The sequence below is a fragment of the Amblyraja radiata genome, chromosome 2, assembly GCF_010909765.2.
Source record: "Amblyraja radiata isolate CabotCenter1 chromosome 2, sAmbRad1.1.pri, whole genome shotgun sequence".
Classification (NCBI taxonomy): domain Eukaryota; kingdom Metazoa; phylum Chordata; class Chondrichthyes; order Rajiformes; family Rajidae; genus Amblyraja; species Amblyraja radiata.
The window spans coordinates 27,556,636-27,577,005 of NC_045957.1; the positions used below are offsets into that span (position 1 = coordinate 27,556,636).

A 20,370-nucleotide genomic window follows, 5' to 3' on the forward strand; every position below is an offset into this window, starting at 1 on the left:
GGAAATGCTACACTTGTCGCTTTACCTCCCCCCTTGACTCCATTCAAGGACCCAAGCTGTCTTTCCAGGTGCGGCAGAGGTTCACCTGCACCTCCTCCAACCTCATCTATTGCATCCGCTGCTCTAAGTGTCAGCTGCTCTCCATCGGTGAGACCAAGCGTAGGCTTGGCGATCGCTTCGTCCAACACCTCCGCTCGATTCGCAATAACCAACCTGATCTCCCGGTGGCTCAGCACTTCAACATCCCCTCACATTCCAAATCCGACCTTTCTGTCCTGGGCCTCCTCCATGGCCAGAGTGAGGCCCACTGTAAATTGGAGGAGCAGCACCTCATATTTCGCTTGGGCAGTTTACACCCCAGCGGTATGAACACTGACTTCTCCAATTTCAGGTAGTCCTTGCTTTCTCCTCCTCTTCCCAGCTCTCCCTCAGCCCACTGTCTCCGCCTCTTCCTTTCTTCTTCCCGCCTCGCCCACCCTCACATCAGTCTGAAGGGTCTCGACCCGAAACGTTGCCTATTTCCTTCGCTCCATAGATGCTGCCTCACCCGCTGAGTTTCTCCAGCATTATTGTCTACACCCGTACATTAGTTCTATGTTATCCCAGTTTCACATCCTGCACACTAGGGGCAATTTACAGAAACCAATTAACCTACAAACCTGCACGTCTTTCTAAGTCCTTTTAACATATCATCCCTCCTCAGAGCTGTTAATGGTCACTTAAACGATGTTGTTATTTCCCTTTATCTGCCTCATCCTATTTTAAATCCTTTTTCAAGAAAGTTAGGCTGCCAAACTTGACCTTTTTTAAGCCAAGTTTCCAAGATAGCTGTAATATCGTCAGCCTTTTCTCAGCTGAAACTGTTAACAATTAACATCAGCAACACTGGCTAGAATAGTAAAGACTGGCCAGCATTCCTATTCCATCCAGTGCCTCTGCTGGGATCTACTTGAACACACATAAATTCCAGTTGAGCACAAGAACAGGCTTAATAGCAGTCTTCTGCAGTGGTGGAGACTGAATTTTTCAAAATGCACCATATCTGGGAATGGGAACATTACCTGTTCCAACTGTTTTTGCACCGTGCTTTGTTGCTCAGTTACGTGCTTCAGCTGCTCTGCATCTTCTTCTGGAAATTCTCGCCCAGCCTTTTTAGCTGTGCGTTGTTTCGCTGAGAGTGCCTTCTTTGATTTCCGGTGTGCTCCAATCTGTTCCTCGAGAAATTTCTGCTGCATTTGGAGGAGCTGTTGAGTTTCTTGGAGCCATTCTTCATACTGTTTCTTCTGTGCATCATCTGAAGAATAATAATATTTCTTAAAGATAACAGGACAGGAAAAAGAACATTATTTTCAAATCACGTATTTTGTAATCATGGTGTTTCTGAGTGGTTTATAGTCACTGAAGCACCTTTGAAATGTGGGATTGTACAGCCAATATGCACAGGATGGAGATTCACAAACAGTACTGTGACAAATTTGTGTTGGGTGCTGATGTGAGGGTAAATATAAGTCATGTATCAAAGAGAATTCTCCTGTTTCTCTTTGAAATAGTGACATGAGACCTTTCATGTACACAGAAGTGAAGAATTGGCTCAGTTTGATGATTTATTAACAACTCCAAAGTCTAGTCGATTGGGAGCAAGTGTCTTATATATACACGTACCAGATACATAACATTTTCTAAACTCATAACCATTGCTTTGACAGAACTCATGAGCTGTGTTTTAACACTGGTCTCCATCTTTTACATTTCTACTCCTCAAATCAGACGAATAGATTGATAAATATTTAGATCAGTATTGTATCTGAAGGCAGCCTTTTTTTAACCTTGTTTTACATTCACATCAAAGGACAATGCTTGATCTACACACAGCTGAAGCAGAATCAAAGGGCCACAACCAGCAAAATTTGGATGAGTGGACCAACATTTCTGAAGAAGGGTTTCGGCCCGAAACGTTGCCTATTTCTTCGCTCCATAGATGCTGCTGCACCCGCTAAGTTTCTCCAGCATTTTTGTGTACCAACATTTGATCTGCTTGGTTTACTTGTTCAAGTTAAGTATTTGCTGCTTTGTCACTGGTTAGATTCAGGCCACACAGGAAATTAATAATTGTTAGGGCCGTCTAAATTTGACTATGCAAACATTTACTGGTCTATTAAAGCTCTTTATACTGGAAATGAAAAGAAGCGACGTTAACTTAAAAATTAAGGATGATTACCTTGTCAAATGCAAAATTAAGTGCCACTGATTTGGAAAGTAGATTTAAATTTATGATCTCACCAAGCCAACACCAAGTTGCAAATTACTAAGAACTTTAAATTTGTGAACACGAACAAATGTAATAATGCACAAAACAGAATGAAAAAACCCCATTCAGTTGCAATACGTTAAGACATCCTACATGCAACTGAGCATGGCGATTCTGTAACCGTCCATTGAAAATCGCACCAGAAACATGGCTTTTGAGTATTGTCTCAGTGCAATCTACAATTCTTAGTCTTGTACTCAATTCTTAGTCTTGTACTTGGTCCACTGAAGCATGAATGTGCTTATGTATATTTAGATCTTTACTGAATTGTATGCAAAAAGGAATTTCTCTTCACCTAGGACATTAAAGTATCATTGAACCATTGGGTTATTGAATTAAAAATTAATCAGCATCAAGGCGTCATGCTCAAAACACAAAGGTTGAGAGCTCAATACAAAAACCTTTTGGCCGGGAGGAGTGTGTCCACCTAAACCAGGGAGATAAGTGCAAAAATCAAAAGCATCATTTCCCAACAAGTGCATACTCTGGTAAATATTCTGATGTTAAAATGATGTGCGTTCTTTATTGGATCAAAATTAAAATCCACAACATGGCCTCCATTTACTTGGAAATAAACCTTTCAAATTCAGATAATTCAGAGTTCATGCCAAGAGTAATTTCTGAAGGAAATTCAAGCAACATGCTCACGGTAAAATCTCGCAATGAGCTAAGTAATTGAAAAGATATTGACATAGGGTCAAATTTTGGTTAGACACCAGAAACATGCAGTTGGTCTGTTTTAAGTAGTGATCTTTTACATAGCCTGAACAGATTGATAGATAAAAGATCACTACTTAAAACAGACCAACTGCAGGTTTCTTGTGTCCAACCAAAATTTGACCCTTTGCCAATATCTTTCAACAGGTTAGCTCATTACTTAGCTCATTGTATGCAAGATTTTACTGTGAGCATGCTGTTTGAATTTCTTACCCAAAGACACACTTCCAGCACTGTCAGCAGTCTGAAGAAGGGTCTCGACCCGAAACGTCACCCATTCCTTCTCTCCAGAGATGCTGCCTGTCCTGCTGAGTTACCCCAGCATTTTGAAATCTACCTTCTGTCATCAGGCAGTGTGGATTTGAGAAATGGAGTGTCATTTAAATCAACCATTTCCTACCATGAATCAGGTTTACATTGAAGAAGTAGGCCAGCAAATGGAAATTGGTTTGCAGCATTTCAAAACCTGCTAAATTCTGTCTGTTTATGAATTTCCTTCATCTCCTTCAAGTTATTTTCAGAATTAAGTAATATATTTTATTGAAATTTATCAAAAAAAACACAAGTTGATACAAGCCTCAGACATGTACTTAAGCAGATAAAAATAAAAATAAGAAAATCGGCAATTAAAGACACCTGTAAGATACTGTAACTTACTCACGAAACCGGGACCAAATGATGGAGGGTTTGGTCGCTGCATTTGAGGTGCCAAGTTTCCATCCTGAAAACAGTCCAAACAAAATAAATATTTCAGTACATTTCATGGTGAAAAGATCTTCCAATCTAGAAAACATTGTTTTTTATATTTTATAATAATTAGAATCAGATCCATCACTGAAGACTTTCTAAACCACAACACAGCAAGATTAAATCTTATTTTAGGGATTCCGTTTATAAATTTATTTTACTGCCTTTTCTCTTGTCCCAGTCTCCTTTTTGCTTAGTTTAGTTTAGAGATACAGCTTGGAAACGAGCCCTTCGGCCCACCAAGTCCATGCCGACCATTTATCACCTATACACCAGTTCTATGCTATCCCACTTTTGCATCCTACACACGAGGGACAGAATTTACAGAAGCTAATTAACCTACAAACCTGCACATCTTTGGAGTGTGGGAGGAAACTGGAGTACCCAGCCGAAACCCACAAGGTCACCAGGAGAACTTGCAAACTCCACACAGACAGCCCCCTTAGTCAGAATCGAACCCTGGTCTCTGGCCACTGTGCTGACTTAAGTTATTCCACAGAGATAAAATGCAACCGATGTCACACTCAAAGTTTTGTATATTAATTGGTCAGTAAAGGAAAAGTGACTTAATTATTTTTCATTGTAAAATGGCTGGCTTATATCTCCAAACTTCATTCTTCCTGCTGGTGTTTAGTTTGATATGTACCAGTAAGCCTTCTGCTATACATGAAGTAGGTTGCGTGGAATATTAACAATGGGCTGGTTTGGTACAGGCTGTTCATTATTGATCCAACTCAGGTGATCTGCCTTGTTGTACTCAAGTCATCCTGTCATGTGGAGCAGGCAGTGAGTAGGCACTAGGGTGGATTCCCTGAGGCACCCCACCAGGAATAACCCGTAGGCTTTTGACAGTTTGGTGCTGTCGAAAGTCATGAGCAGATTTGGAGAACTTAGAAAGTTCAAAAAGTCTTGAATAATTGGTATTTATTTATTTTAACAGACAGCATGGAAATAGGTCCTACGGCTCACCAAGTCCACACCGAATATTGCTCACCCGTTCTCACAAGTTTTATGTTATCCCACCTTCTAAACCATCCCCTGCACACTATGGCAATTTACAGAGGCCAATTAACCTACAAACCCAAACATCTTTGGAATGTGGGAGGAAAGTGGAGCACTGGAACTCAGAATGGAACTAAAGAAATGGACCATATGGAGAAAATTACTACTGGACTTAATGGGGTGAAAGGCTCATTTCAGTATGAATCTTTGACGGGAGTGAATGAGTAACAGTGGCTGAAATTCAGTAAATGGACAATACTGTTTACAATACAATACATTGATTCAACACATATCTGGTTAAATAACTACCGGGGTAACTCCTTGGTGAATGGGATTCTGCCCACCATCACCATTCTGTGGACTTGACACTTGCTGATCCACGAATGGAAATCTGGAAGAAATTTTGAGCAAATACGATTAGATATGTAAGAAAATCTTTCTGGTTTCTTCAAGTATACTTACTTTAGAGAGACTATAGAAGTTACCAGAATTATTCCTGATCTACTCTTTATATTATTTCTGGTTTAGCCCTCATAAAATGGAAGATCACAGAATATTATTTTGTGGGTTACAGTAAAAATATGGACAGCAGGCAAAAAGCACAGGAATTGACTTCAGTGTATTTGCTTGACCAAATTGAAAGTTTGATTACATTAGATTTTTTTTTTAGAGATACAGCGCAGTAACAGGCCCTTCAGCCCGCCGAGTCAGCACCGACCAGCGATCCCCGCACATTAACACCATCCTACACACATTAGGGACAATTTACATATACACCAAGCCAATTAACCTACATACCTGTACGTCTTTGGAGTGTGGGAGGAAACCAAAGATCACGGAGAAAATCCACGCGGTCACGGGGAGAATGTACAAACTCCGTACAGACAGCACCCACAGTCGGAATTGAACCCAAGTCTCCGGTGCTGCAAGTGCTGTAAGGCAGCAATTCTACTGCTGCGCCACTGTGCCCCCCCACAAAATCAATGATGGCTCAGTTCTATTTATTTCCTGACCAATCCTCAATTTCCATCAGGTTTAATGCGGAAAATAACAGCTAATAACTCTCCATCTGATTTCCCACCCTTCAAGAAGATCAGTCAACTTCATTCTAACACTACAAAGTAATTTAGTTAAGGATTCGTCAGACAAGATTTCTCTCATTCTTTGGAACTAAAACTACTTCTTTGTGGGACGAGGGAGGAACTAGCAAAGCAAGAATCAATAATACCTTATGTATATTTGAATAAGTCAAAGATGGCATGATAATTTATTGTGTAAAAAGACTGAGAGAATAGGTAATGGGCAAACAAAGTTTTTATTTATATTTTGTCTTTAATGGAACAAAATGCCATAAGGCACTTTTCATAAGGGGCATCAAAAGAAATTTGACCTTTGGTTCTGTAAAAACATTACGGAGATAAAAAGTTTGATCGAAGAAGTAGGTTTTAAGGAACATCTCAAAGCAAGAAAGATTGGAGAGGCCAGATTTCAGCAGGGAGTTCCAGAGTTTAGTAGATTAGAAACATTGAAAATGGGTGCAGTAGTAGGCCATCCGGCCCTTCGAGCCAGCACCGCCATTCAATATGATCATGGCTGATCATTTAAAATCAGTACCCCAATCCTGCTTTTCCCCATATCCCTTGATTCTAGCCCTAAGAGCTAATGAATTGGCCCCCACAATGTTCTGTGGCAGAGAATTTCACAGATTCACAACTCACTGGATGAAAAGGTTTTTCCTCATCTCAGTCCTAAATGGCCTACCCCTTATTCTAAAGATGAATGGCAAATCAATTGGAGGAGGATAACTATTTGGGGTATAAGGGATCATTGGAGGTGGAGAAGGTTGAGGTCAAGGGAGAAATTTGAAAACATGAATGAAACAGGTAGTTGCTTTTGAGAGACACATGGTCTGAAGCTCATCATAAGATCACAAGTGAAAGTGATAATATGGCTACAATCAGTTGTTCTCCCAGGGTAGAGGGACAGGAGTTAGAGAGCTGGGGAAGATGGACATGAATTTAGGTGACCATCAAAAAGTTAAGGTTAATAATACAGCCTTATTCCTTTCACACCAAGAGGTTACTATCCTTTCTATAATTTACAAGGGCAGAAGTACTGTTAAGAATGTGAAATTTGAGGAGGGATGATAGGTGATGTGAAAAGGGCATTAGTAATATCAACATCTTCATAAATCTGAAAAAGCTTTTCACTGTACCTCGCTAAACATAATAAACTGAACTAAAAAAGTATAAAAGTTCAAATATCAATTTATATGAAAATCCACCTCCTGTGCACATATTTTATATAGTACCAGAAGAATATAAATATTTTGATAATTAGATGGATAGCTTGCTAGATTCAGAAAGAACCCAGAGCATCTTAACTACATGTGTTACTGTGCAACAAAAATAAGTATCCTGAACAACATTTGGTTTTTGACCTTGTATCAAACACACAGGTCAAGAAAAAAAGGACTTGCTCCCAAAGCTAGGCTAAACCACCTGCAAAGACCTGAAAAGAATGTGCAAAAACTGTCTGGGCAATTCTTCCTCCCAATACCCTAGTCTCAGTCTGACTAAATACTTCCCCTATTCAACACAAGAATTTAGAATGAAAGAAAATGTGACAATCCAAATCTATTTTGTCATCTTGTGATTACAGGCCTTGAAAAATATTTGGTACTAATTCACTATTGCTTGCATCTTATTTCACGTATGCAAAGCACAGAATCTGAAAATTCTCAAAGATTCCAGTTCCAACACAATAGCTTAGTCGTAACTGACTAACATTGGTAAAAAATATGAATTAGAATTATGTGGGTTTATTTAAATAAAAGATAACCAGTAAAGTGTATATTTTACCATGTAAAATATCTAATTGTATTAGTGTCAAGATTTCAGCACACCTTATATGGCAATTTTACGACAAACAGTCCTTTAACTTGTGTTACAAATGAAACAATTATTAAATATTTTATCTATTTGGATAGCTAACTGATGCATGATAAGTAAATGTACACACAAGCTCAGAGAGCACACAGCATGTAAGAAAGTCAACGTTGTGGTGGTCATGGGAGATTTCAATATGCAGGTAGACTGAGAAAATCAGGTTGCTAATGGACCCCAAGAAAGATAATCTGTAGAGTGCCTCTGAGATGGTGTCTCAGAGCAGCTTGTGTGGAGCCTACCAGGGAAAAGGCAATTCTAGATTTAGTGTTGTGTAATGAACCGGATTTGATAAAGGGAACTTAAGGTAAAGGAACCACTAAGAGGTAGTGAGTGACCACAATATGATAAGATTTAATCTGCAATTTGAGATAGAGAAGATGAAATCAGATGTGTTGGTATTACAGCTGAGCAAAGGGGATTACAGAGGCATGAGGGAGGAGCTGGCCAAAGTTGACTGGAAAGGGACCCTGGCAGGAATGACCATGGAACAGCAATGGCAGGAATTTCTGGTAATAATTCAGAAGATGCAGGATCTTTTCATACCAAAGAGGAAGATAGATTCTAGGGGGAGAATGAGGCTGACAAGAGAAGTCAAGGACAGCATAAAACTAAAAAAGAAGGCATTTAACATTGCAAAGATTAGTGGAAAGCCAGAGGATTATAAAGCTATTAAAGAACAACAGAAGGTGACGAAAAAGGCAATATGGGAGAAAAGATGAATCAAACAATATAGAAGAGGACAGCAAGAGTTTCTTCAGATATATAAAGAGCAAGAAAGAGGGAAGAGTAGACGTTGGACCGCTGGAAAATGATGCAGGAAAAATGATAATGGGAAATAAAGAAATGGCAGAGGAATTGAATAACTTTTTTGCATCAGTCTTCACAGTGGAAGACACCAGCAACGTGCCTGAAATTCAAGAGTCAGGGGGTGGAAATTAGTGGAGTGGCTATTACTAAGGAGAAGGTACTTGGGAAGCTGAAAGGGCTGAAGGTGGATAAGTCACCTGGACCAGATGGACTGCACTCTAGGGTTCTGAAAGAAGTGGATTTAGAGATTGTGGAGGCATTAATAGTGACATTTCACGAATCGCTCAAGTCGGGAGTTGTGCCAGACGATTGGAATATTGCCGATATTACCTTGCGGTACAAGACGGGAGCAAAGCAGAATAGTGGAAACTATAGGCCGGTTAGTCTGACTTCAGTGGTTGGTAAGATTTTCGAATCCATTATAAAGGATGGGGTTATGGAGTACTTAGAAGTTCATGAAAAAATAGGCCAAAGTCAGCATGGTTTTGTGAAGAGGAGCTTTGCCTGACGAATCTGCTGGAATTCATGAAGAAGTAAATAGCAGGGCAGACAAAAGAGAGTCAGTGGATGTTGTTTACCTAGAATTTCAGAAAGCCTTTGATAAGGTGCAACACGTGAGGCTGCTATAGGTGGAGGGGCAGGTAGTGTAGAGAAAGCAGGAACTCTGCAGAAGGACTTGATAGGTTGGGAGAGTGGGCAGAGAAATGGCAGATGGAATGTAGTGTAGCAAAGTGTGGAGTAATGCATTTTGGTGGTAAGAATAAAGGCGTAGACTATTTTCTAAATGAAGAGATAATCCAGAAATCGGAGATGCAAACGGACTTTGGAGTGCCGGCGCAGGATTCCCAAAAAGTTAATTTGCAAGTCAAATCGGTAGTAAGGAAGGCAAACACAATGCTAGCATTTATTTCACAAAGGTTAGAATACAAAAACAGGGATGTAATGCTGAGGATCTACAAGGCGCTGGTAAGGCCGCATTTGAAGTATTGTGAGCAATTTTGGGCACCATATCTGAGGTAGGATGTGCTGGCTCTGGAAAAAGGTCCAGAGGAGGTTTTCAAGAATGATCCCAGGAATGAGTGGGTTAACATATGATGAGCGTTTGATGGCACTGGGCTTTCACTCGCTGGAGTTTAGAAGGGTGAAGGGGACCTCATTGAAACTTACCGAATAGTGAAAGGCTTGGAAAGATTGGATGTGGGGAGGATGTTTCCACTAGTGGGAGAGTCAAGGATTAGAGGTCATAGACTCTGAGTTAAAGGACGTTTATTTAGGAAGGTATTGAGGAGGAATTTCTTTAGTCAGAGAGTGGTGAATCTGTGGAATTCTTTGCCACAGAAAGCTGTGGAGACCAAGTCAATAGATATTTTTAAGGCAGAGATAGATAGATTCTTGATTAGTATGGCTGTCAGGGGTTATGGGGAGAAGGCAGGAGAATGGGGTCAGGAGGGAGATGGATCAGCCATGATTGAATGGTGGAGCAGACTTGATGGTACGAATGGCCTAACTCTGCTCCTATTACTTATGACCTTATGAACTCAGAGCAAGTACAGTTCAATACCAATTACACTGGTCTGTAATTAGGACCAAACGACTTAAGTAGAATTTGGTACCATACAATTGTTCCAAAGTATAATTATGTGTGTACGTTTTTGGATAGCAGGTCTTCACTCAAGTTGTAGTGTCAGGAAGAGTTGCAACAAATGAGATGAAAAGCAGAAAATACTTCATACTTCATGGTGGAAGAGGTTTGGTTTACTGTTTGTACAACTAATTAACATTTCACTCTTCTGGAAGTTCAAATGTGTTGATTTTGTTCACGTCCTACGATGGTGGTGTCAGGTTTGATTTCATTGCCAAGAGGAAAAGCCAAAAAAAACAACCCATTTGTTACTATTTTTATGTTTAATTGAGGATAATCGGGAGAATTTGAAAATTATGTTTTTGTAATTCTTATTATGCACAAAGAAACATTCCAAAGAATGTTTGGAATGTATCTTTGTGCATAACGAGGCAGAAAGCAAATGCACAGAAGCAGTGGCATAGGGCATCAGGCCACGTACTGTGGATAGTTTACATTTACTGCAATGAGGAAACACATTGCTGGCATTACAAAAATAAACCCAGTATTCATTCAGTTTTTTTTGGGGGGGTATACAAGGGTATGTCTTGGTGATAAAAATTAGTGTGGCTAAACAGGAGATGCTAAGGATGTTAATTGGGGGTAAATGGAGGAGTAATGTTCAATTATTACACAGATCACTTTTCAAAACAAGTGTAAAAAGTGTGACTGCTGTCATGGACTAGAGGTAAAAATGGCATCATTGTGAAATGGTTACAAAACAAACAATGTTACCTGTTCATTACTATTGGTGGCATTCCCAAGTTACTTTGGGCCATAACTCTGTTGATTCCCTTCAACGCTACCATCTTTGCTTTCATGATAGGATCAGTGATAGCATCAAAATCTGAAAAATACAGCAACATTTAGTATGATCCAACCACAAACGTGCAAACGGATCCCTGTCAACTGGAAGTAAAAGGCATCAAAAATAAATTGTCAGTCCAGGTAAGTTGCATCCCTTGGAGGCACATTACAATTTGGTCTCTCAACATCATCAGCAAGTGAGTAACATACCTGACAAAAGATATCCGATGGGTAAGTGGGTAAAAATTGCGCACAATCCATCCAGACATATCTGATATTGTGTAGGAAGGAACTGCAGATGCTGGTTTACACCAAAGATGGACACAAAAAGCTGGATTAACTCAGCGTGTCACACAGCATCTCTGGAGAAAAGGAATAGGTGATGTTTCGGGTCAAGATCTTTCTTCAGACGCCGTTGAAGAAGTGTCTCGACCTGAAATGTCAGCTACATATCTGATCTTGTGTTGGAGTCTCGCGGGTGTGGACACACTTGTCCTAAGCGGCATTGAACACCTGATTCCCTAATTCATCAATCGCAAATTATATCGAATTTGTACTTATCTGGGCATTGTGGAGACGTGTTATAATAGAACCACACCTGGAGTATTGCGTACAGTTTTGGTCTCCAAATCTGAGGAAGGACATTATTGCCATAGAGGGAGTGCAGAGAAGGTTCATCAGACTGATTCCTGGGATGTCAGGACTGTCTTATGAAGAAAGACTGGATAGACTTGGTTTATACTCTCTAGAATTTAGGAGATTGAGAGGGGATCTTATAGAAACTTATAGAATTCTTAAGGGGTTGGACAGGCTAGATGCAGGAAGATTGCTCCCGATGTTGGGGAAGTCCAGGACAAGGGGTCACAGCTTAAGGATAAGGGGGAAATCCTTTAAAACCGAGATGAGAAGAACTTTTTTCACACAGAGAGTGGTGAATCTCTGGAACTCTCTGCCACAGAGGGTAGTCAAGGCCAGTTCATTGGCTATATTTAAGAGGGAGTTAGATGTGGCCCTTGTGGCTAAGGGGATCAGAGGGTATGGAGAGAAGGCAGGTACGGGATACTGAGTTGGATGATCAGCCATGATCATATTGAATGGCGGTGCAGGCTCGAAGGGCCGAATGGCCTACTCCTGCACCTAATTTCTATGTTTCTATGTAACTGTGTTATAACTCATACAATCAATGTGACAAAAAGAAAGAAAGTAACTTACATAGTAAGAAATGCAGATTAAAATGTATAATGTGTCATATTTTGTATTGGGGTCAGAAACTTTTCAACAAATGTTTTGTAATCAACACTACATAGCCCACATCTGCATAGTTATTTATCACATCCTGTATTTAAATACCATGCTTAAGGAATATCTGAATTTTGATACAATAGACAGTGGCTGCATTCATAAAATAGATGCACCGATTGCATACAATAAGAATGTCATAAAAATGTTTCTATCCCTGATTAAAAAAAAAAAAGATGTAGACACAAGACAGATGGTTAACAAAGTGCTGGAGTAACTCAGCAGGTCAGGCAGCCTCTGGAGAACATGGATAGATGACCTTTCGGGTCAGGACTCTTCTTCAGACTAGAGGGTCCCGACTCGAAACGTCTCCTATCCATGTTCTCCAGAGATGCTGCCGGACCCGCTGAGTTACTTCAGCACTTTGTCTCTTCTAAAAGGATGTAAATTACCTTGATCTGCGTGTAATCATAAAGAAACCAACATTATTATCGTTCATTACTTCTTATATCCTTGTATTTATAATTTGTTTTAACTGATTCTAAACCAGTATGTTTCAGATTCTGGTGTGAAAGAAACACAAACGGCCAATGGAATAGGATCTGGCATTGGTGCAGTGTGACACTGAAACAAATCACATTTAGTACTGGTCGGTGATTTTGGAACTCCCCTCCAATTGCTTCCAAACTGATTAAAAATAAAGGATTCCTAGTGAATTGGCATCTGCTCTCTTTGAATCTGAAAAAAAATCATATCAGCTGGGTTGGACTGCAGGAGGGATTGATGCAGCAATGGCATGCAAACACCATCCCTGCAATATTTCCTAGCATGTCATGATTAGGATGTATAAATCACTAGTGTACAATTGTGGAATTCCTCACCGAACACCACTGTGACAGAACCATCTATACAAATGTTCATCACATTCCGTGGTCAATAAAATTGAGCAATTTAAATTTACATTAATGTGCTACCACATCCAAAAGCAAACTAGGCTGGCTGAAATACTTAAGATAGTGCTGGACTAGCTCAGTGGGTCAGGCAGCATCTCAGGAGAGAAAGGTTGGATGACGTTTTGGGTCGGGACCCTTCTTCAGACTGAAAGTAGGGGATGGGGGTGAAGAGCTGGAGGCGAGAAAAGACCAGGATCAATCAGGGCTGGCAACAAATGACCTCTGTCAGGGTGGTGTCCTGGTGGGCCCATTGTTAGCGAGGGTAGGCGTATACTAATTCAGCATAGAAACATAGAAAATAGGTGCAGGAGTAGGCCATTCGGCCCTTCGAGTCTGCACCGCCATTCAATATGATCATGGCTGATCATCCAATTCAGTATCCCGTACCTGCCTTCTCTCCATACCCCCTGATCCCTTTAGCCACAACGGCCACATCTAACTCCCTCTTAAATATAACCAATGGTAGACTTAGAGAGACCAGAGAAAGGGAAATAATGGAGACAAAGAAGACACCTCAGTCCTAATTGCTATTTGATTGTCTCCAAATCTAAATCTGGAATCTTGGAGAACAAAATATTGGATTTATTTGTTTTCCAAGGCCAGATCGCTTAGAATTAGGGTGTGGGTTATCCATTCAATAAAGCTGCGAAGTTTAAAAAAATCACCTCTCAGTCAACAAACCTGGAACTAGTGACATTGAGTGTTTCTGACATTAAGAGTCCAGTAATGCTACAGCTGTGTTGTGTCATGGCCGTGGTGTAAACAGACAGATTATCAATCACCTTGGGTCTTAACATCGGGATCGTATGTTTATTGCTGGTGGAATGCAGAAACAACTTGGCACTGTTAATAATCTTAAACTAGTGTAAATATTTCACTTTCCTTTATTCTGGGGAGGAATTGCAAACCTCATTTCTAAGTACTCTTCATTTCACCGAAGCAAAGACATTCAATGCTACTTTTGAAGAGTTTGGAATTATTTGCTGCAAGCCCTGGAGACCGTTGGAGAAAGAAACTGCAGATGCTGGTTTATACCAAAGATATACACAAGTGCTGGAGTAACTGAGCGGGTCCGGCAGCACATCTGGAGAAAAAGAATAGGTGATATATTGGGTAAGAACCCTTAACGTCACCCATTCGTTTTCTCCAGAGATGCTGCCTGACCCGTTGAGTTACTCCAATACTTTGTGTCTAACTACTGAGATATTTTCTTTATACAATTTTGTTATATCGCAGCATGCTACATAAACTCTGGGAACATTCAGGTCAGACAGGATCTTTAGAAAGAGAAAAATAGAAACTTTGTCTGTCAATCTGTTTCCCTCTACAGATGCTACCTGACCTAATGAATTCCTCCAGCAGTTTGTTCTTTGCAACAGAATTACAGTGTCTTGCAAAAGTATTCATACCCCTTGAACTTTTCCACATTTTGTCACGTTACAACCACAAACATAAATGTATTTTATTGGGATTTTATGTGATAGACCAACACAAAGTGGTGCATAATTGTGAAGTGGAAGGAAAATGATACATGGTTTTCAAATTTTTTTACAAATAAAAAACTGAAAAGTGTGGCATGCAAAAGTATTCAGCCCCATTTACTCTGATACCCCTAAATAAAATCCAGTGCAACCAATTGCCTTCAGAAGTCACCTAATTAGTAAATAGAGTCCAATTTGTGTGTAATCTAATCTCAGTATAAATACAGCTGTTCTGTGAAGGCCTCAGAGGTTTGTTAGAGAACATTAGTGAACAAACAGCATCATGAAGCCCAAGGAACACACCAGACAGGTCAGGGATAAAGTTGTGGAGAAGTTTAAAGCAGGGTTAGGTTATAAAAAAATATCCCAAGCTTTGAACATCTCACGGAGCACTGTTCAATCCATCATCCGAAAATGGAAAGAGTATGGCACAACTGCAAACCTACCAAGACATGGCCGTCCACCTAAACTGACAGGCCGGGCAAGGAGAGCATTGATCAGAGAAGCAGCCAAGAGGCCCATGGTAACTCTGGAGGAGCTGCAGAGATCTACAGCTGGTGGGAGAATCTGTCCACAGGACAACTATTAGTCGTGCACTCCACAAATCGGGCCTTTATGGAAGAGTGGCAAGAAGAAAGCCATTGTTGAAAAAAAGCCATAAGAAGTCCCGTTTGCAGTTTGCCACAAGCCATGTGGGGGACACAGCAAACATGTGGAGGAAGGTGCTCTGGTCAGATGAGACCAAAATTGAAGTTTTTGGCCTAAATGCAAAACGCTATGTGTGGCGGAAAACTAACACTGCACATCACCCTGAACACACCATCCCCACTGTGAAACATGGTGGTGGCAGCATCATGCTGTGGGGATGCTTTTCTTCAGCAGGGACAGGGAAGCTGGTCAGAGTTGATGGGAAGATGGATGGAGCCAAATACAGGGCAATCTTGGAAGAAAACCTGTTAGAGTCTGCAAAATACTTGAGACTGGGGCGGAGGTTCACCTTCCAGCAGGACAACGACCCTAAACATATAGCCAGAGCTACAATGGAATGGTTTAGATCAAAGCATATTCATGTGTTAGAATGGCCCAGTCAAAGTCCAGACCTAAATCCAATTGAGAATCTCTGGCAAGACATGAAAATTGCTGTTCACAGACGCTCTCCATCCAATCTGACTGAGCTTGAGCTATTTTGCAAAGAAGAATGGGCAAAAATTTCAGTCTCTAGATGTGCAAAGCTGGTAGAGACATACCCCCAAAAGACTTGCAGCTGTAATTGCAGCGAAAGGTGGTTCTACAAAGTATTGACTGAAGGGGGGCTGAATACTTTTGCATAACATTGAAAGGTTAACTCAGTTATTCCTTCCACAGATGCTGCCCGGCCTGCTGAATGCTTCCAGCTTTTGGTTTGTTTTTATTCCCTTCATTCTAATATTTCTAATAAAAAGTTTCTCACATTTTACAGCACATTGCTTCAAGGTCAAAGGAAGCACCAGAGTGAAAATGAACAAACGGCAAACAAAACAGGACAGGTAAATGGAGAAACAGAATATAAAGGCCCATAACAGTGGAGGGTGGAGTTAACCCTCTTCATTCAAGACACTGACTCTCTTACTAGTATACAAATCAAAGTTCTTGTCCAGAGTATGATCTACTCCAACATTTCCAGGCCCTAGGATTTGCCTCAAGTGTTTACCGTTTCCAAAAAAGATTGACTTGGTCATCTCTCTTAGATTTCCTCGGCTAATTTATTGTTTCACTGCCTTTCGCACACAAAACATTTATGATATATCTCTTGACTTTGTTTTTAACTCCTTCCTGCAGTAAAAATATATATTCCGAATCACTAAACCTACTAATTCATTACTTTCCAGTTTGGATTCCGAAAAAAAGTTAAAACAATTTATACCTGAACTCACCAATGTTAGGAAAGAAGGAATCGGCAGATCGGTGACGTATCATTGCCTGCATTTGTCGGTGCTGTTGCTGCTCCTGCCTTTCTTGCTCCAAAAGGTCCTGCAGAAGGAGGGGTTGCTCTTCCAAAAGGAGGGGCCTCCCACGTTGCCCCTGGGAACCCATTGACTGAGAAAGCATGATTTGTGTGTTGGACTGATTACTAAGTCCTGGCTGACTGGCTAGAGTCAGATTTTGACTCGGAGTTTGCCCTGGTGCATAATTCTGGCTGGGTGGATGGACTTGAAAAAAGGTCTGATTTCCTGAAGGACCTTGCGAAAAGCTACGTTTTAACCTTTGCAAGTTTGGATTTATTGGGTTCTCAGTCATTTGTCCTGGGGAACCTGCCATTTTGGGAGACTGTGGTATACCTGTTTCTGGATGTGGCTGGGGTGATGGCACAACTTTGGAAGGTGAACTCAATGATGCAACTCCAGAATTAGCTGCCGTCTCAGTTAGCAAATTTGAAAGGACTGGAGTAGAACCAGTCAGATTGCACGAACTTCCAAAGGACATAGATGTTTGGGTAGAAGACTGCGAGTCACTGAAACATGGGCTTGCCCCCATTAATTCTTGGTTACCATCCACTCTTTCTTCTTCCTTTGTGATTTCCAGTTCTCTACCAATACAAGAGTCAGAAGTGGAAGTACCATCCGTCATTGTATGTATTGCCTCAGAATCAGTTGTACTCGCACCATATGGAGTATCATGATTACCATCACCAGTAAAAGTTTCTGATTTAATCGGACTACTATCAGCTGATCCATCGCAGGGCAAAGCAGCCGCTTCTTTTTCAGTGAAACTGCCAGGTTGTTCTCCTGCTTTGGCTTCCTGGTTAGCTTTATTTTCTTCTTCAGTCTTATGCTCATCCACTTTAACATCTATTGGATCATTGAGCTCCAATTCTTCATTAAACATATCCTTTTTATCACCCAGATCCAGCTCAGGGTCTGTATAAGCAATAAGGTCAAACTCCCCTGATTTTAACAGGTCATCCAAATGTGGGTCATTTGTTTCTATGTTATCTAAATTATCCAAATCAGGATCACCTTTTCCATCCACTGGATCCAAATTTAAATTTTCCAAATCTTCATCATCCAAGTCTTTAACTTCTAGATCTCTTACTCCATCAAGGTCCTTCACATCAAGATCTTTCACTGAAGTGTCATCAGGATCAAGTTTCTCGACCATACCTTCTCCTTGTGTAGATGACCTGGCTGATAAGGAGACTGCTGATGAAAAAGCATGACTAGCTGGAGGGTTACTTAACGAACGAGAGAGGGGCACAGTTGGATGGTGTAAATGCATCTGCTGCTGTTGGTGCTGATTAAGCTGATCCATATTGCTGCAATTTTCCACTTGACTACGTATATAGTGTTGGTTTGACACCGAGTCCAATGACTTTGGTCCTTGACTTGAAGAGAAGGCACCCTGTCCTGGCATTACCTCACCAGGTCTTTGCTGCTGGCTGGCTGGATTTAAACCACTGGCTAATGGAAATGGAAGCCGTGGCCCACTTTCTGACATTCTGTGCCGAAGTTCAATGAATGGTTGACCCAAAATATTGTGCTGCTGCATTTGCATACCCTGAGGAGGAAAATGCTGAGGAATAATCATTCCATTGTTCACCTGTGGATTGTTTAAAGACCTGGTAAAGTCTACAGACAATGATCTCCTTAGTTGCTGTCGAAGACCTGGACCATGCATGTGCATCTGCTGCTGTGCAAGAAAGTGTTCCTGACTTGCAAATGGTCTCTGTCCATTTCCTGCAAAAGAATACCTAGGAAAAATGGAGATACACAATGTAAAACACAACCTCGATCAGTATACCTTAAAATAGCACAGTGCATTACAGTTTATATCTCTGCATTCACTGGAGACAAATAACATCTAATATTATATGGATAAGGCACTTAGCGTTATCCCTATGGTACAGCACATAGCTGCAACCATATGTAATTAAACTATTCCAACAGTAATAAGCTTTAGATCATCGAATGTTATGAAAGGAACTAATATTTCAATAGTCATGACTAATTTCTGCAATTAACATTTTCAAAATTACCATTAATGCAAAATAGCTATTTTATTGGAAATAAGTGATACAGGTGCACAACCTTTTATCCGAAGATCCAAATAACGAAAACCTCCGAATAGCGGCCATTTTTTCGGTCCTTGAAGAAAGGTCCTTGAAAACGTTCACCGAGGGCGGCCCGCAGAGGTGACAGCGGAACCTCCGGTCGGTCCTCGAAGAAAGGGGAACTAAATCCCCATTCATAAAAGAGAAGATGAGGGTATATTGCGCGGGAGGGTTAATAATTGACAATATGCTGCTGCCTGCCCGCTGAATTAAAAAGTTCCCACGGTAGACTCACGATATACAGTGTTTCGTGAGTCTTGCGTGGGAACTTTTTAACTCAGCGGGGCAGGCAGCAGCAGATTGTCGCTCGCTTCAGTATCACCCCACCTACACCCCTCTGCTTCCCGGCCATGTGTGTGACCCCTTCCCTCCCCTCTCCAGCTCCCCGCCCATTGCACCGGCGCGGGGGCTTTGCACTGTCTTCACGTCGGCGATTTCGCAGGACCGTGTCAGGACCAATTGGACACCGACCACCAGGCCCACCGCAAGCATGGAGATCCCAGAGACCCACAGCCAACAGCAGCCCAGCCCAGCCCCACTCCAACTACAGAGGAACCTGGGTTGCGGATGACGGGGCGCAGCTCGGGGCGTCGTAGGGGCCCATCGGGGAGCGGCCACTCAAAGCCACGCCGGGAGATGTAGCACCCTGCCCCGGTCTTGATGTTGGAGCCCCCGGCGGGCGCTAGCAAGTCCGCGGCAATTTACAGCCGCGCCGGGCGTTGTAAGGCCCCCCTCCAGGTCACTCTCAACCTCTATGATGTTTGCTCTCAACCCCGTAATTCGGGCGGGAGAAGTCGCCGCTGCCGGTGCCCCGCAAAGCAGTCTCCCACCGGAGACCCGCGAGCTCCCCGTGTCACCATCCACCGGAGTCGGGTCGCAGCAGCTCGCACCCGCAGCTCTCCACGCTCCGAAGCTAGCTAGCTCCACGGAGGTAGGTCCGTAGGTCCACAGCTCCCACCGCCGCCCACCGACCCCCAGGCCCACTGCAAGCACGGAGATCCCAGGGACCCACAGCCAGCAGCAACTCCAGCCCAGCCCCGCTCCAACTCCAGAGGAACACGTAGGGGCAGAAGCTGATGGTGTGCAAGGTACGTCTTGTTCTTGGGGTGGCGGATGAGGGGGCGCAGCTCGGGCTGTGGGCGAACTGCCACTTGTCGCTGTAGCGGCCAAAGATCATAGAGGAGCTCCTCTATGATCTTTGGTAGCGGCCCATTGGGGAGCGGATTCCTCTGGAGTTGGAGGGGGAGGGGGGTATTATGCTGTTTGATCGCCCCCTGCTATCCCAGGGACAGGGAGACACAGCGGCTTTTTAGACTGGTGGGCAATCACTTCCAAAGTTCTGCCCACACAGTCAGTACACTTCTCCTACACTGTATTTCATACAAACATTTATTCTGCAAGAAAAAACGACATTGAAGACTCAAACTCGCGATCGAGTAACTGCCAGGATCAAGGCGCAAACTCGCGACCTTGCGGATATGAGCCGAGCACTCTACCACTGAGCCAGCCATTAAAATCTACGCTAAAAAATTTCCATTCCGAAGACCGACAAATTCTGAATTACGAAAAGTGTCTGGTCCCAAGGCTTTCGGATAAAAGGTTGTGCACCTGTATGTAGCAAAATAAATTTAGATTTATTTAACTTCCTTAATT

General features: G+C 41.9%; 1 protein-coding gene across 18 annotated transcripts in view; it reads right to left on the bottom strand.

Moving 5' to 3' along the window:
- The window catches only part of kmt2c (lysine methyltransferase 2C), a 394,622-nt gene that overhangs the window by 39,898 nt on the left and 334,354 nt on the right, over window positions 1-20,370 (bottom strand). For all 18 annotated transcript variants that reach the window (XM_033044025.1, XM_033044050.1, XM_033044059.1 and 15 more), the window contains 5 exons: window positions 16,544-18,357; window positions 10,886-10,997; window positions 5,084-5,165; window positions 3,683-3,746; window positions 1,062-1,294 (listed from right to left, as the gene is read on the bottom strand). In XM_033044025.1, coding sequence (XP_032899916.1) covers window positions 1,062-1,294; window positions 3,683-3,746; window positions 5,084-5,165; window positions 10,886-10,997; window positions 16,544-18,357 — 2,305 coding nt within the window. The remainder of the gene's footprint in view (window positions 1-1,061; window positions 1,295-3,682; window positions 3,747-5,083; window positions 5,166-10,885; window positions 10,998-16,543; window positions 18,358-20,370) is intronic.